Genomic DNA, 17,848 nt, shown 5'->3' on the forward strand with positions numbered 1-17,848 from the left:
GACCACAGCCATTGCCCCCTGAATCTTCCCAATTAATCGTTCACAGGCTTATACCCATTCGACTAAACATAGTACAATCTGTTTATATAATAAGGAATAATTTTATAAACCAGAACGAAGAGGTAATGCCAACTTGTAGAATGCGTGGATTCTTTCCTCCACGGTCACATACTCCTCTTTCATAACCAGGTGGTTGGAACCAAGGGTAGCTTTACTTTTACCGTTCAATTCGTGTTTTTGAATGAAGTCTCCAAGCTGTAGGGTTCTGTTAAACAGTTATTATTATTCTAGCACGTATGTCTTCGAAGAAGTTAATTCAGTAAATACGCCTAAAAGTTTTTCGAAATTACAAAACTACATTCTTCAAGAGGAGCAGTGGGTTTGCGTGTCACGTTTTGAGAACTGTGCTGGTCGTGTAAGAAGCTAATTTTGTCTATTCTGCTCGTAATTATGCATAACGCTCATTGTCGTAACACAAAACATATCAGTTGAACACAATCCTCCAACACATTGAAGTGAGGCACCAGGAGCATAGACGCCACGGGTATAGATAACTGAATTACAGGACAGCTACCACTGAGCCTGCTCCGTGCAACAGTGCTACAACATACACCACGACGTTTCGGGAGTTGGCACTACCGTCCTCTTGATTTTGGTTATGACGAAACGTCTTAAAGTACCATCATGTTTAAATGTCCTTTTCCCCTAATTATATTTTAAAAATCTATGGGTTTTACTAAGCATGACGCATAACTATTTTGCTACAAGAGGCTGCCAATCTTTGTACTTTTATACTTTTATAACATTAAAAATACCAACACCGTGTAAACTTCATGAAGCATCACATTTCTATCTCCGTGGAGCGGACTTACTGAGAACCTGACAATCGTTTAGCTAGTCAAGTATTTACTCACCTTTTATGCAACCAAAAAATCATAAATGTGTTTATAAGAGCCCGCCATTTGTCCTTACCTCGATCTAGTTGAATCCAATCAACACCCTTCCATCTTATTTATTTAAGGGTCATTTTAATATTATATTCGCATCTGTACCTGAGTTTATCGAGGGTTTTTTTCCTTCAGATGTTTAAACTATAATTTTTGTACGTTTCTCTCGTGTCTGCCATGCCTGCTATATTTCCATTTCAACTGCTTTCCTTTGTGGTGCTAAATAATATTTCTTGAACATTACAAATTATCGAGTTTCTCATACTCAGCTTTCACCTGCCTCCTGATTCTCCTCTCTCATCGCATTTATTCTAAGCTGGGGCACTAACACTGACACCCCTAGTGCTATTCGCAAAGGTCATGGTCAAATTCTGGCCAAAGTACCAGAATTATTATGTTGTGCGTACATTTATTAAACTGCTTATGAAACAGTAAACAATGCAAATAACTTAAACATTTATTTAAATATACTGGGCAAAAATTATTTACCTAATAACTATGTTAACTGTACAAAATTGATAGATGTATTCTGTTCTGAAACATTTCAGAGAAAAGAAATAATCATTTCGCATTCATTATACTTTTACAAATACGGCCAGAAACACTGTATGGTTCAACAAATGACAGTCTCGGTTATAATACTGAGATAATCCAATGTCAACACAAAACACGCCTGTTATGAAGCGAGAAAGATTGTTATATAAGTGTATTGTGGTTTTAGGAGACAGTAAAATGTCCGCTTGAACCGTGCACTGCCGCCATCTATAAACGGATTATAGCCCACGTATAAGCGACAGTAAATATTTACAGTTCACTGGTTATGTGCTTTGCTGCTCTTGGATGTTACAGCTCCAAACACTTGAATATTAATGTTTTCGCTCAAATTGTTTTGCATTCCAGTGAAATGAACAAATGTACTTCCAACACTTTTATTTGTATATATTTACGCGGTTATGGCAATCATAGATATATAAAATTGTGTTCTTTTTACATCTCCGGCTAATATATGGGTTTATAAACAGCTTAAGTGCTATACTTATAAGTGCCCAACTGCTGGTCAAAGGATCCAGTTAGAATCACAAAGGTGAGAATAAAACTTAAAACTAAGCTAACATGACAAGGGAGGGATTTTCACCAAGCCACGTCGCCTGTAGTGTTTATATCATGATTAGATATTCTTAAGTTATGAATTTATATTTCCTTCACACCAGATTAAATTATATACACCATAATTAGGCCTGTCGAAATCAGGTGCGATAAAGGATTGCTCTCAATTTAAAATGTAATAGTTTTACATCAGAAGTTTATCTTGTATGCCAATCGCTGAATCACAACGCTCGGAAGTAAGTCTGTATAAGAATTTTAAATCAGTGGTGCAGTTTGTGTACTTGTTCATGCCAGAAGCAGGATCTCACATTGCGAAACACGTGTTCGAATACAGCGACGTGAAGGTCGGTAATTATGGCCCAAATCTGGTTTTGGATTAGAATTGTGCCGCTTTGTACACTTTATATTATTAATATATTTAGCTGAGTGTTCTGCTTATAAAATTAAACATCACAAGAAATAATACAAATAGTTAACCCCGACGTTAAAGAGAACCTCTTTCATTAACTGAAGTCTGTGTAATATAATTTTATACGTGTGTGTCCTACCTAGCCACTTCCTGAATTATTTTTATTAAACTTTGTATCGACATCAAGGCATTTGAATTACATTTTATATTCTAGCTTTAAATCCTTACCATAATAATAACCGTGCTGATTTTGATTGTGTGCGAAATTAGAACCACCAATGTAAGATCCTCCGTTTCTTAAGATGCTTAAAAAAATAAGTAACATTTTACAAGACCGTAAGATAATAATATGACGGCTGAGCGAAGTCTGTGTTTAGTTTCACGTTATGTGAAAATATGCATTGAACCATTTAAGCAAAGAATGTGAAATTTGGTATTGATGGGGGTTATAAAGTTATCTACAAATTTTGTAGTGAAAGTTTTAACTTTAAAATTTAATAATGAGCCTGCTGAATGAGATTTTGAATTCACGCCTGACGGCTTTTAAATATATTGAACGTATACTAAGGGACAAAATATGTATAAATATGCTATAAAATTCTATAGGCATGTATCTATATTTCCTTATAGCCTGTGCGTAGGTAGAGAAGACTTTAGAGGAAAATAGATGTCACAATTTCTTACGAGAAATCCATGAAATGTCTTACTGTCACCAGTAGCCAATGTCAGCCTGTACTAGAAGACTACATAACTTTGGTAGTGTGTGGGCAGTTGGGTCGGAAATTGACTGCGTTGCTTTATCGAAACGAACTGTCTACACAGAAACAAAAATAATCCTGAAATTCTTATCTTTCAGCGCTGTAGAAAATTATGAAACTTAAACGGACTGGTTGATGACTGTATGGGTTTACAGTCTTCGTAACTGAAATGGACGATTGAACTCTCAGACGTATATACACGCGAAGAATAAGAATTTAAAGATGTACATCTACTACGATTACACATAATATGATGTTGCAGTTAATCTGCATTGACCTTTTCGATGTAGTGAATGAGATATGCTAGTTGGATACACATAATTATCCTGATATTAATATATTTGTTATTTAAATCAGTCTTTACCGCCCTGCTATTATTTAAAACAGTAAATGAAAATAAATCTGTACTATCATCTGGATAAATTATACAGTAACAGATTGATTTTCTGACGGCGATGGATGTGTCTATGTTGGTCTTCTGTGGTGAAACACCGTATGGACTGGTAGGTAGATACCAGCGGTTCGATGGAACATACTACCTCCATCTTCAGCTGTAGTTTACGCGGCGTTACTACCCAGAAGACTAATATGGGCAAAAAACAATTGTTTTTCTCAGGAGTGTCAGTTTTCATTTATCATGGAAAAAACAAGGTATTTGTTCTCTATAAACTCAACGTATACAATATTATAGTACATACATCTTCCTAACAAATAGGGTTTATACAAAAACCGACTTTTGAAAAAATCGGTTTTCGAATTCCAGTTTTTCCAAAAAACCTGTTTTCGAATTTTTACAAAAAAATTAAAACAGCAAAAAATATTTATACTTATTTTAACAATTTTCAGTTTATTTAATATTTATATTTAATAAAATATACTCCATACAAAACCGAATAAAAAACTAAAATAACTAAAATCCGTACAAAATATAAATTACAAATTATTATTTTATTTAGTATTTTTCTTCAGGAAATATGACTTCAAAAAACATAAAATGTCCACTGTACGATTACTTAATCTTGTTCTTATTCTAGATACAAAAATTGCCTGAAATAGAAAATACTTTCTCGCTGGCTACTGAACTTGATTTTATCGTTTTCAGGGCATCAAATAATAAATCTAAATTCTTTGTTCTTTTATTGGTTGCCTCAAATACTGGAAATTCCGCCTTCAGTGTCTTCGGATTTGATATCATTTCTTCAGGTTTCTCAAGAAACCTATGAATTGATTTTTCCACGGCTTCTTTTAGAGCATTGACCTGATTAATAGTTTTTCTGTTTCCGATATATTCATCATCGGAATCTGTTTCCATACAAGAATTTGTATATATTCTAGACAATATTTTTCCAGATAACTTAATAATATCGAGTTTCGAAGCTAGTGGAAATACACTAGATTTCCTTGTTGAAATGTTTTGTGGATTTTGCAAATATAGCAAAAGGGTTACCAATCCAACTTGTCTACTTTCTTGAATTCGTACTTCTAAAGCATTTAATAATTTGGAACTAATTTCAGTCTTTAAATATTTTAGTTCATTTAACAGAAATTTTTATATATTAATTTTAGTATCTAAAACCGGTTTTCGAATTTTACAAATTTATCCAAAAAAACGGTTTTTAAAAACAGACAAACCCTACTAATAAACATGGAAACTTGGTTTTCTGTCTTCTGGGTTGTTGCGCTGTGTAGTCTGGTAGATGAATCGCCCTGATGACGGAGGCAGTATGACCTCTGAAACGTTGGTAAACATCTACCCGACTGCACAGCGCAAGACCCCAGAAGACAGAAATCTTCATACTCACCGCTGTGAAAACCTCAAATCATACAAACATGGAAACTTTTGCTGTTTTTATGCCCCCGTTGTTCTACAGGATTCTGTACAGAACTTATCATCATGAATCATCTGCCTGTCAGTGAAAGTGAAGATGAAATTAAACCGACGTCGTTTACATATTTGGCTTACATGTTTGAAAATCGAGCGAACGCACACAGTTACCTTTGCGAGAGACGCTGAGCATATTTTGAAGAATTTTAGTACAGAGAACAACGAAGTATTTTCCGTATTATTGACGGCTCTAATGGCAGTAAGTATATCAAGACTGCCTCAGGAAAATCGGAGACAGAATCTGTTTTAATACTCTCATATTTCAACATAATTACTGGATGTATTGTGTCTGTAGTTACCAATCTCCCTCCGGCTGTTCAGTTCAGCCTCTCCGTATCTTGCATGCCTTTGCTTTAGAGTCTCTGTACACGTAAGATTCATGTATTTCACTGTAACTGAGAACTAATTATGTGCCCACTTGTAAAAGATCTCTTGCAATTGGAGTAATACGTTCATTACAATTTTTCATACCTCATTTCAGCGATGTTCGTTGATTGCAGAGAACAAATTGTCCGTCCTTCGTTCGGTTTCTCTAATAAACTATATCCTATTTAAGTAATAAAATGGCATATGTGCTAAGAAAATATTGTGAATATAAATTCTCGTTGTCTAGTTTTGTGTTATTTGTCTTCGTGGTGCTGCATAGTTATCGCTTTATGCATTAAAAGTCGCGAAACAAACATTAGCGGTGGGTATAGATTGATTTTGCATTATAAAAATGTGTTATGGTCGCCTAGCCGCCAGATCATAAACGGATAATACTGGACAAAAATCTTATAAGCCTAAGCTTTAGACATAATAAAATTGAATATTGGAGACGGGGGTTTTGTGCTTCGATATGGATGAAGATAAAATTTGTGTCAATTTTTATTGTAACCAAAATGTGTATTAAAATTAATTAAAATTTGTTTAGATTAAAATATGTGAGTTGAAGTGACCTTGTCACTGTGTCTTTACTCTGTGTCATTCGAGTAAAGATCACGTTTTAACTGCTGTATGGTGAAAATGCTTTATCACGGAATACACGGAAATATATTTGATTTCTGCTAGGAAGGTGGCAGAGTTTGAAAAGACAACTTCGTTCACTTTCTGTTTTAAATACAAGTTTAGTCGCTTTCGTCTAACGAAATTGTTCGCGTACTTATTTTCCACGTAATTTTCCGTGTTAATTTAGTTCTGTGAGTATGAAAAAAGAGAAAGGAACGATTGAAGGAAAAGACAAGCGAAGGAACAGAAGATAGAATGGAAAGGTAGAAAGTAATGGACGAAAATAAAAACAATGAATGAAAGAAACAGAGAACATGAAGCAACAAACAAAGATACAAGGATCAGAAGAAATAAACAAAATGATGAAATACTTTTTAGAATAAAGAAAGGAAGAGTTAAAGAAAAACTGAGTAAAGAGAGGGAACAATAATTAATTATATACATATATTATCGTAGGTCTCCTAAATAGCTTTTTCCCACGACATTTACGAACCAAAGGCTCGTAAAATGGCCAAAACCTTCCAGTATGACGGCCAGTGTGGTATTTCTTTATTACCCTGGCACGTGTGTGGAAACACACGAAAGCGTACATTTGTAATTCAGTGAGTCGAGGCGGTTTCCTGTCCAAATTATGGACAATTTTCGCTTCACATTCCCAGGAAATGTTTGGTTTGTTATGGTGGAGATCATTCTGTTTCCTCCGGCTTATGAATCTGTTCCCAATATTGCGAAGGCGGAATAAAGTGGCTTGGTTTCTTAGCTTCGTTGACTCGGAGATTTCTTTCTCCGTGACGAATATATCACACATCGTTTGTTCTTGAAGCTGCTTTGTGGCAGAAGGTAACAGATCTTTCTAGCTAAAAATAGTTTCACCACAAGGGTTCTGTAAAATATCTTCGCCACGTGATAAGAAAATTTCATATCACCTATCTGTTGTTTAAATACGAAGGCCTAATAATCTTAAATTGGAACCTAAAAAGTAAAAATGTATTTTAAGCTCTTTGTACAATGTGGAAAATAAAAATGGCTAGAAAGTAAAGTTGTCTAGAGAAAAGAATGTGTGAGTTATACTTTAAAAAATCGAGTAAATAATTACGATGTAATTATATAAGAATTTTAAAATAAAATCAAAATTTGAGCTTATGGGAACAACAACTAATATAAATCTAGTCCGTCATTAAATTAAGAGAAGACTTAAATCTGGAAATCTTATTTATTTTTCGGTCCTAAATTCGGTGTCAGTCTGCATTCCAGATTGTTACTATTAGTAGTTGCTTTATATGGGTACAAAACGTAGCCTTTTATTCAGAGGAAAGAACATAAATTACTTGTGTTTGAAAACAAAATGATCAGTAAAATGTTTGCGACTAAGAAAGTTACAGTAGAGGACTGTTCAGGATTGGGCCATGACATAAAAGAGGCCTGGTGATGCATATGGATCACTTAGTATTGGTAAGATAATGAAACATAACAAACTGAGACTGAATGTATTATCATCATTGTCATCCTTAACTCCCATTCGAGCTACAACTCAGCCTCCTAGTAACTAACATGCGGTGAAAAGTATGCTACAAATGATAAAGATCTTGATCATATAAAGCTCGTCAGTCTCCTTATTGCCTCCTTTAAACTCAGGTAAAAATATTAAATTAATAACCCTCTTTCAATCATTAAAGCCCAATGGTAAGTATATGTACCACGTGCTCTGACAATGAATAACGCTGCATTGTATTTGTGGTTATTGAATGATTCTCACTATAAACAGTGATTGTTTTCTTAAACAGCATTAAGAAATTTATGTTTGAAATGGTAACTGGATTCTTAATTATTATTTATAGGAGCTTCGGTTTCAAGGGGTTTCTTCATTTTCCGACGTTTTTCACAAACACGCGTTTCTTTACGTATTGTAATATTTATATTTTAAACAGGCGATGTGTGAAGGTCCTGGACTGAGTGGCAGTGGGCAAGAATGTAACTCGTTCTTGATATCTTCGTGAGTGTACTTTTGATTTGTGCTGAAAAGATTCACACAAGGTCAAATACCGAGCATGTCTGTTAGTTTGTTGTTGTCCTGAGCCCAGTCCAATTTCGTTCATTCTTCCCACGCCTCAGCAGACGTCGTAAAGCGGGATTCACGACTTTGCTGTCCCTTCGACCCGAAGTAAATATCAGCCCCTTCGGCTTGTCACAGATCTGGCTTCGCTTAATGAATAAGCTGATCCGTTTTAAATTGCAGCGCAACTGGATTTTTTAATTCGTTTATTTTATGTTGTAATCTCTAACTACTGCCATAAGTTCAGGCCCAAAAAAGTTGTAATACTCATTAAACCATAACTTGTTACGTAATTAACTTCTTTATACTCTTATAGATGTTGCAGCATCAATTCGAGCGTTTTACCGCCATACTTGGAATTTTTACTTCTTATTCTGTGCACTCTAAGGTCTTTTACGCGGCAACAAGCGATGGCAAAAGTTCATATTTCATGCAATAATTAGGCTTTAAAGAGTTAATGTTATACCTGCAGTTTGTTTTATATGTAAATTAGAGGAAATGAAGAAAGATTGAAGATTTCTTACGAAATAGTTCAGAACCTTACATCAGCTGGCTCTAATTTCGCTCACAGCACACGATTTATGATTTTATGTACACCTGTACGCACCATATAGTAGCATCAAAAGGTCACACATAAATTGGAGATTCCAACTGCACATGATGCCGGAGAATGAAGTCATGTTACCAAATTTGCTGTTGGTCTCAAGTTTACCTGACCACGTAAAACACTTCAGCTCGGCGGGTTTTTGATCAATAGAGCTGTGGGCGAACGGGCAGCCATCAAGACAGGCAGTCACTGATATTTGACAGGAAGGAACATAGATAAAATAGACAGGCGAAGAAAATTGGTGGCTGAAGTAAGAGAGCACGGATAGCTGAAAGAACAACGAAGATAGAAGGACGCATTAAACAGTCTCTTAAGCACCACGCCTTGAAAACGTATGTGTGGACTTCAGACCACAGATCAAACATAAGAACTATAATGATACAAAATTGCAACAACAAAAAAGTGTTCTGGAAGTTTACATATTGCAAATTAATTCCATTAGACCGGATTTATCTTTCAATTCTCATAAGTGTTTGTGAGATATCAGGTTCTCGCTGCGAGTATGAAGATGGCTATTTGTTGGGTTGTTGCGCCATGTGGTCTGTTGGAAGTTTACCGACGTTTCAGAGGTCCTTACTGCCCCCATCATCAGGAAGTTCGCCCAGACTACAACATGCAACAACTCAGCAGACAGCCATCGTTCATTTTGTCCCCTGCATTGCAGCTTCGGTCCGGATGTGCTTGAAACATAATAACTTCTTGAAACACAATAATCAACAGGTAATAACTTTATGTCCAAATTCGACACTGGGAAATAGAAATACGGTACAGAGAGATGGTTTTCAAAGGAAGAGAAAACCCGAAATTGCATTACAGTGGAAATGGCTAACAAAAAGATATAACACAAAGATAAAAGAAGTCTATTACTATTGAATTAATCGTTAAGTAGCTGAGAAGTTTTGCAACGTTTCTCTCAACAGAGTGAAAGTATGCCTTTGTGTGCGTGTGTGCGCGTGCGTGCGTGCGTGTGTGAGAGAGACAATGAGTCCTTATGAAGGACTCATTCACATACAACAGCAGGCATGAACTAATACTTCCACCCGTTTCCTGAAACTGTAATAACCGAATAAGGAAACCTTGAAGCGAAGTTTCGGGTGATTTACTCAAAACAAATACTCTCCCACAGCCTAATACATCGTACATTCAGAAATTCGTTAAATATAAATATTTACATCGGTCAAGTTTTCTAACTTTGTGCAAAACAGTTTTTGATTTTGGTATTTAAACCATAGTTCCTGTCAGACAATAAGCTCATCTACATTTATGTCAATTAAATTATTTACCTTATTTTATAAACAATAGTTTATTTCCCCCTCCTAATAACTTTCGAATCAAGGATGAATCATGCATAATCTCGTAAATTTTATAAGTAATTTTTTGAAATATTAAAAATTAGAAATATGATGATGCGAAAATTATAACTGATACCATACAATTTTCGGATTTCAGAAATTTATACTAATGAAAATAATTTAATTATTTACAGAAGTCGCTAGCAATTCCTGTAACAAACCTATAGGTTCCCTGTATATATGATGATAATTATAGTAATTAATTAAGAGATAACACGCTCAAACATGTGTTTATAATTGCACATTTGACGCTATATAATGTCTAGAGCTGATGGAGAGTCATTAAATAACTTACCAATGGATTCTTACATTTTGAAGCTAAACAATTTGAAAAACATCTTTATTCTTCTTTCCTCTATCATTTTCTTTTTCCCTTCTTTTTGAATTTACATGTCTTCTTTATGTCTCGCTTCCACTCATTCTTAATTTTTTGAAATTTCCCATACTGTAGGAAAATGTCCTACGTTTGGTTGGATGGTGAGAAAAATTAAAATTCGTGGAGGTAAAAAGTACATTTTAATTCGAATTAGTTACGGTATGAACGTAACTAAAATTGTGGGGTTTAAAGACCGCCTACGACAGATTAGTTAGTTTTCTGATTTCTCTTGGGATTTTAAGTACAAAAGGATTTTTGACAGAGAATTGCAAGTGAGCTGTATCTCCACTCCCTTTACTAACCACAGTACGTGCGAGGCTCAGAAATTAATTTACTAAACAAATTTCCATCACCACACGATACTCAGCAGCACAGTCAGTCAAATTTCATTTCCTGAACACAGAAAATTATTTTTCAATCCGGTTTTATGCACGATGCACTGAAAATGTGTCTTACATTTCAATTATGTTTAAAAATTGTTACATAAGATATATATTTTATTTTCGTAATTAGATGTCTTGTATCAGGAATCTGTGTCCGAGAAAAGACTTTAATCTGAACATCAAGCGAATATAATCTTACAGAAAACAATTCAGTCCGTGTGTGTGATAAAATAAGAATAAATACGTATCTCCATAGTGTATGTGTGTATATGCATGTATGTAATATAATATTACTTCAGCCCTAATAAATATCATACTACTTTAAATACTTATTATAATAACGTAATTTTTAAGGAACTCCCATGTTGCTGGGATACCTTCAACTGATGGATAAAAGTTATGTGAAAATTATTGTGCATATACTCATGTTTACCCAAAAGATGTATGAAGTTTCTCTGAGACAAAAATTACTTACGATATCAGAATTTCAAAATTCTTTTGGCGGGGGAGGAGGTACTTTGAAGGTCGAAGAGTAGTTAACCTTCTTTACCGACTGGGTTACTGTTACGTCGCAGTTGTATGTTGTAAGTTGCTCACTATGCGCAGCACAATACGCAAGACGTTACAGTGCCCACTAATAGCATTGGAAAGCAAGAAATCTGGAGCGACTCTTTAGCAAAGAGGTACTTATTAATCAGCGGACGGTACCTCACTACGCAATCAAAAACTGCGAACATAGATAAGCTCTGCGGGTCTGGGTCATGTAAGCTGCGAAAACGAAACTCGTCTGCCCTGAGGATGAGAGCAGAGATGGCTCTCGAAACGTTGGCGGAGGAAATGGTTCATTCAGCCACCTGACGCGGCTTGTTGCCCGAGAGTCTTTCATCAATAATGTATATTATCTTACAAACGATAAACTTCGCATGGAATAGCATTGGGTGTTTTTTTCAGATTTGCTTTTAAAGATTGGCAGTCCTGCTGATTGGTACGTAAACAAGTATGGTGTACGAATGGTTTGAATGGCGAAGGAAATTTTCATTCCATAATTGAATTTTATACTCTTTACAAGAACCAATGTTTTGAATTATTCATAATAGAATTTAACCATGTCAAAGTACTTTATCTCGCAATTGTCAAATACATTATATCGTGTAGGCCAGAAATTTGGTTTGCAGACGCACAAATCTTACCATGTGATGATTCCATGGAAAAAAAATTTATTGGACTTCCACACTTCTAAATGTATTGAGTGTGATCTTGAGAACAACTCTGTAGCAAACTTGTTAACATACACATTTTCTGGTCAGTATAAGACTGTGATCACTAATGTATCAACATCAGCTAAGGAGTTTAGAGAAACTGAAAATGAATATGCACATAAAGTACTGGAAACAAATCCTGTTTATTCAGCCACGTTAGCGTCTAAAGACTATCTTGGTGAAGTGGAAATGATATCTGATGATGATTTTAAGAATATTATTGCAAAAGACTGGAGTAATGAATCTGCAGAAAGTGCTTTTGTTAATTTTAAGAAAATATCGCTGTATGCTTCCAAGAAGCAACATTCAATAACTGGAGAAATATTTGATGGACTTGTTAAAACATTGGTGGAGAAATGTTCACAGTTAAGTGATGATGAACTGATTGGAATATTAGCATGTCTCAGAAAATGGTGTACAGCTGAAAAAGCATCTTCTCGAAATTATACTGAGTTATGGAAAGCAGTTGACAAACAGTGTTCACTAAGAATGGAAAAGTGGGATCGTAATAAACTCTTATTTGTTGCTGATCACTGGTACTTGCTTTATTTGGGAAGGCTATCAGAGTTTATGTGGCATTGTACTGTGAGATTAAGTCGCAGACCAGAGAAACTCACTGCTTCTCAGTTAGTCCAGTGTATGTTCTACATAAACATACGTCGTAAATTTCCATCACATATATCAGTTTATGATTTTGAATACAGTCTTCAAAACTGTCTTGATCAGCTTACTTTGGATGATCTGGGAATTCTTGCTATGGGTTTCTTTAAAAGTGAAAAACCAATCAGGAGCCAGACTCTTCTTTCTGACCTTCTGAGACGCATTATAAATTCAGTTGATACCATCCATGAAATTACACTGGCTGCTCTTATGAAAGTAATACGTTACTCTCTCCAGCCAACACATGCAGACATGTTGTTTGTTCTTATAGGCAAACTCATGCCACATATTGACAGAGTCTCCCAAATGTGCTGCACGCACATTGCATTAGTAGGCACCAACATACATACCTATCATGAGGGAACAATGAACAAGATTGTGCAGCGATTTGTTAATGAAATTACATTGGCCAGGTTGAAAGATCTTGAAAGACTTGCATTTGCTTTGTCCTTATATAACTATGAACATAAAATGGAGCCTTCTATCTATAAGTTGATTGGTGAAGAACTTTGCAAAAGTGAGAGGACTCTAGAAATTCAGCAGTACCCCAAATGTCTGCCATGTTGCCTCCATTATCTCTCTCTGCAAAAAGTTTTCCTCACTGAGGAGATTAGCAGAGTACTGGATAAAAGTTTCATCTGTGATGTTTATGGTATGGCATCAATTATTAATGCTACTACTATTCTTCATAATATTATTATTTAATATTATTTTATTTAATTATTAATATTGATCTGTAGAAACAGGGTGGCCACTGCACATACATCTGTAGCCTATATCCCAAACCTTCTACATTCCCACCCCATTATAGTTTCCTACCTTCCATGTATCGATTGTTATAAGTCTGGAGAAAGTTTAATAACAAAGCATGTGAGTAATTATTTACGCTTAAGTTTTCATGTTCAACGTGCGCTTGCGTAGATAAAGATATGTTATTTTTGTGAACTGTATTGTCAAAATTCTTGTACTCAGTTTACATTAGAATAGAATAGGATTTTATTTAATTTCCACAAGTACTTCATAGGCCTAAACCAAGGATGTAGAACATGTCAGCATGAAACAACACTTGTTTCTGATACAAATATAAATGCTTAGCTGTGCCAGTTATTTACATTTTATTATAGTAGTACAACTAAAATAAGAAAGCATCAATATTATTACTCATAATGTTATTTTGGTTGGGGTTGGTTGTGTTAATGGAATTTATATAATTTAAAAAAATAATTTGTGAACAATTTTTTTCAACTGCCCTTCTTCAGTTCTTGGCTGTGTTAGCATCTTTTTTATCTATCTCTTTCTCTCTCACACACACAAAATAATCAGATCCATAATACTTGGAACATTTCAGTAAAGTATTTAAGGCTGGAGTTGGAACATTGCTATTGGAGGTCAGTGCAAGTTGGTATTCCTGCTGCTTGCATTGGGTACTGATAGTATTGGATTGAGATTATATTCTGTGTTGTGTTTTGAAAAATCAATTAACAAAGCTCCATTAAAATACATGAATGTACCATGGATTTGATACAAATACTGGTCTGTTCATTACTGTATCTTCCTTTCATAACCACATTTGTCTGGGTGTAGTTGGCTGTCAACTAGGTACTGAAAATGTTGTCCATGTGCTTAAACACCATGCCCTGAAGTTGTGTAGGGAAGTGGACATTTATCTCCACTCAGTCTTAACATCAGCACTGTACAGAGGTAAATAATTACTGTCATGTTCCAGTCATTGTCTGTAGAGAAAGTCTGTGGTACTGATTGTAGTGGGTGGAGCCTAGAGCTGGTCTAGATACAGTGGTGGTGAAGAGAATTCTTGCCCTTGCCAGTAGTTAAATCTTAGTTGTCTAGTCTGTAGCCAGTTAGTTAATGTCTCACCCCCTCCCCCCAGCTAGATACAATACATTAAATTTTTTTCTTATGTTATGTAATTTTAAACTGTTTTTTCAGGGAGAAACAGTCATAAAGTTGGTCGAGAGATCCTAAGTTTGGACTTGAGTGTGGAATTAGAATGCCCTGAATATAATGGAACCCGACTTGACCCCAAACTTAGAAAAATTCTAGCAAAGGTAAATTATTTAATTATTCAAGAAATGTGAAAGGCTGGGCAATTGAGAGTAAGGAATTTACTTTTCCATAACCAGTACTTTTGTTTTAATTAAATATACGAATACTCATATAGGTTGTAGGAGGCTGAGGTTCTTAGGATAAAAAGAGAGTAGAAAGGTATACTGAAGTGTGACTTTTATTGTTGAGTCATAATTTGTGCATAGTTCATTTGGCCATTTGTCTCACTAGAATACTGACATAACATTAACCCTGTAATTAAAGTGGTCAGCAACCCAGTCGCTGTTTTATATTTTTCTTCTGCACTTTCAGGCAAATGTTATGACAGTGCCTGTAAGTAGGGTACAACTGCTTCCTTCTAAATCCTTTCCTGTTCATAATCGTCCTACCAGTTAATGCTTTTTAACTATTGTAGTTGAAAATGTGATTCATAATACTCAAGTGATGACAGTTGCACTTTCAGGAAATAAATCATCAACTGCCTGTTTTGGGGTTTAATAACCTGTGAATAAATGTTCGTATAATATATTATGTGCCATTCTAAAGCCCAAGATATACACTTGATCAGATTTTGGTAAACCTATACTACGATTCAGACAAAATGGTACACGAGTGTCACTTTGTTAAGCTGAAAAAAAAGTTGGGGCTATGACATAGTGATGTTGCATCATCTTTTGCTTAACTTGACTATCATGTATGACTAAACTTCAGCATTGTGTCTGTGACTTGGCAGCACTGTCTACTTCATTTGAAATAACTGGACACTTTAAAAAGCCAAGTCCCTAATTTGCGTCTGCAAAATGTGATCCTTGGGTTTGTGGTATCCCATTTTTTAAAAATACAGAAAAATATTAGTGAAATTAAATAACCAGTTTGAACACTTTGTTTTCATGACGGTATGAAAGCAGATGACTCAGATTGGTTTAACATAAATTGCATGACAGTCCTTGGTACCATGTAGCTATCAGCTATATAGGGTCTTGTTTGAATTGTATGCATATTTGCATCCCTCTTTCTTGTTGTGTAATGAACATATTAACTATATTATTTGTTGTAGATATACACTGATAGTATCTGGGAGTATAAAGATTTGGTTGGAAGGAAACTAAGTGCAACAGACAAGATTCTGTTTGAGGTCATCTCTGCAGCTATTTCCGTTCTTGGTGGTAATGAAAAGGTGCACTTAGGGCATCTCATTCCACATAGAGAACGTGCAGGTATGTTCATGCTTATGTATGTTTGCACATGGTAAACCTCAGGTAAAATAACAGGAAGATTCAAGTCACTGATGACTTAGCCTACTGTAGGAGTGTCTTTCTTGCATTTGAGAAGATGGTGGTTTGAATCTCAGCTGAGGCTGTTTATTGCTCCTAGACCTTAAATGCTAATCTTGTAAACTTGGAACCGTGGAAGGGAAAAGCCATATTTTGTACATGTACCTCTGCTTTAGTGTGGGGAGGAGGAATGTTGATCCAGTTTTTAGAAATTCCCACTGTACAGATCTTTAAATATATAATGTGTCAACTCCACTCCAGTTTAGTGACTGCCAGGGATGGTCCATGTGTAAAACTAAGATTTAACTAGTGACATAATGCAGATAGCTAAGACTCAATAAGGAGGATTCACTACTGAAAAGGTTTTGATACCAGGCAGTGTTTTGGAACACAGTATAAAAGGCATCATTTGAGAGGGAAGATTGTAATCAAGATGTATGAATGTTAATAGTGACAGTGGGAGGTCTATGAGTTTTGGTTCATTAATCTGAGCATGATTATCTAAGAAATTAAATGTATACAAAGCCAAACCTGTCAGTACCATGAATATTATCATTAAAATCTTGAGAGAAAAGAGTCATTGGACAGGATTTAAACAGGCTTACATGTGGAGACCAGAACAAATTGAAATGGGAAATGCTTCCTACAATTCATTTCAGAGTATCTCATCTTATTGTGTGTCTTAAAAGAACATGACGCTTCAGATGCATAAAATTTTAATTTTATATATGACTTGTCATAGATGAGAATCTCTTATTTCTTACTCTGAGGTAAGAATATGCAGATAGATTGATAAGCGTAGCCTATTATTATTAACATTGTAGTTTACTGTAATTGATTTATTATGATTCGCATTGATGCCTGTTGCTTTTCATTTACACAACAAACCAGATCTGTCAGGTTTTTTAGTGAAGATGGGAGCAGAGCCAACCCCTGAAATGCTATGTATATCAGATATGAAGATTTCTGTCTTCTGGGTTATTGCGCTGTGTAGTCTGGTCGATGTTAACCAACGTTTCAGAGGTCATACTGCCTCCGTCATCAGGGCGATGAATATGCCAATAGGGTGTGAGGAGTTGGATTTTATAGGCAGGGAAGTGAAAGGTGTAGCCTGCCCCGAGCCAATGGGAGCAGGTATGGGAGTGGACCAATGGTAGCACGTGGGCGAGAGTGGGAGAGGGAGAGAAAGTAGAGAGAGAAAGGTGAGTTTAGTTGTATGGATAAAGGCCCTGAAAGGGGCCGAGTTAGTGGTCTGGTTGGTTCTGGCGGCGCACTCTTGCTCGTCCTCGGAGTGTGTGGATAAGAGGCTTCCAGTGGACAATATCCAGCAAAGATGACTCGTGTTGTATTTCTGTGAATGATGTTGTTGACCTTGTAGATTCATGGCTATGAATTGCAATTAAAGTTTAATTTCCAGGTTACAATACTCCCACAGCAATCACTGTTGTGCATTAAATCCAGAATTTTGTTTCCTTATATGAGTTTTATGATTAATACTGGGTCAGTTTAAAATTACATCTTTGTTGCTTACACTCAAAGATTGTTAAGACATGTTAAATTTACATTATTGTTAGGCTGTTCTTTTGTAACCGGTATAGAAGTATGGTTGGGAAACGTGAAAGGAAGAAACTGCTTGGTGTAGCTGTGTGTTGGGTTTTGCTACATGATTGTGAAGGTGTTGTTTCTCATGTTCTATTTGATACTTTGGAAGATCCAGGTCATTGAAT

At 35.5% G+C, this 17,848-nt stretch overlaps 1 protein-coding gene across 4 annotated transcripts in view; it reads left to right on the forward strand.

The window, feature by feature from the left end:
* The window catches only part of LOC110835359 (non-canonical pre-mRNAs endonuclease FASTKD5, mitochondrial), a 58,627-nt gene that overhangs the window by 38,109 nt on the left and 2,670 nt on the right, over positions 1-17,848 (forward strand). For 2 of the 4 annotated variants that reach the window (XM_022075486.2, XM_022075487.2), the window contains exons 1-3: positions 11,856-13,435; positions 14,731-14,849; positions 15,905-16,064. In XM_022075486.2, the coding sequence (XP_021931178.1) occupies positions 11,971-13,435; positions 14,731-14,849; positions 15,905-16,064 (1,744 nt within the window). In that variant the 5' untranslated portion in view covers positions 11,856-11,970. Of the gene's footprint in view, positions 1-11,855; positions 13,436-14,730; positions 14,850-15,904; positions 16,065-17,848 lie in introns of those variants that run through there. The other 2 variants (XM_022075488.2, XM_087351664.1) reach the window with 2 other exon arrangements.

Source organism: Zootermopsis nevadensis, unplaced genomic scaffold (assembly GCF_977971745.1).
Source record: "Zootermopsis nevadensis isolate Lab colony 2312 unplaced genomic scaffold, Znev_1.0 Znev_ptg000020l, whole genome shotgun sequence".
Taxonomy (NCBI): domain Eukaryota; kingdom Metazoa; phylum Arthropoda; class Insecta; order Blattodea; family Termopsidae; genus Zootermopsis; species Zootermopsis nevadensis.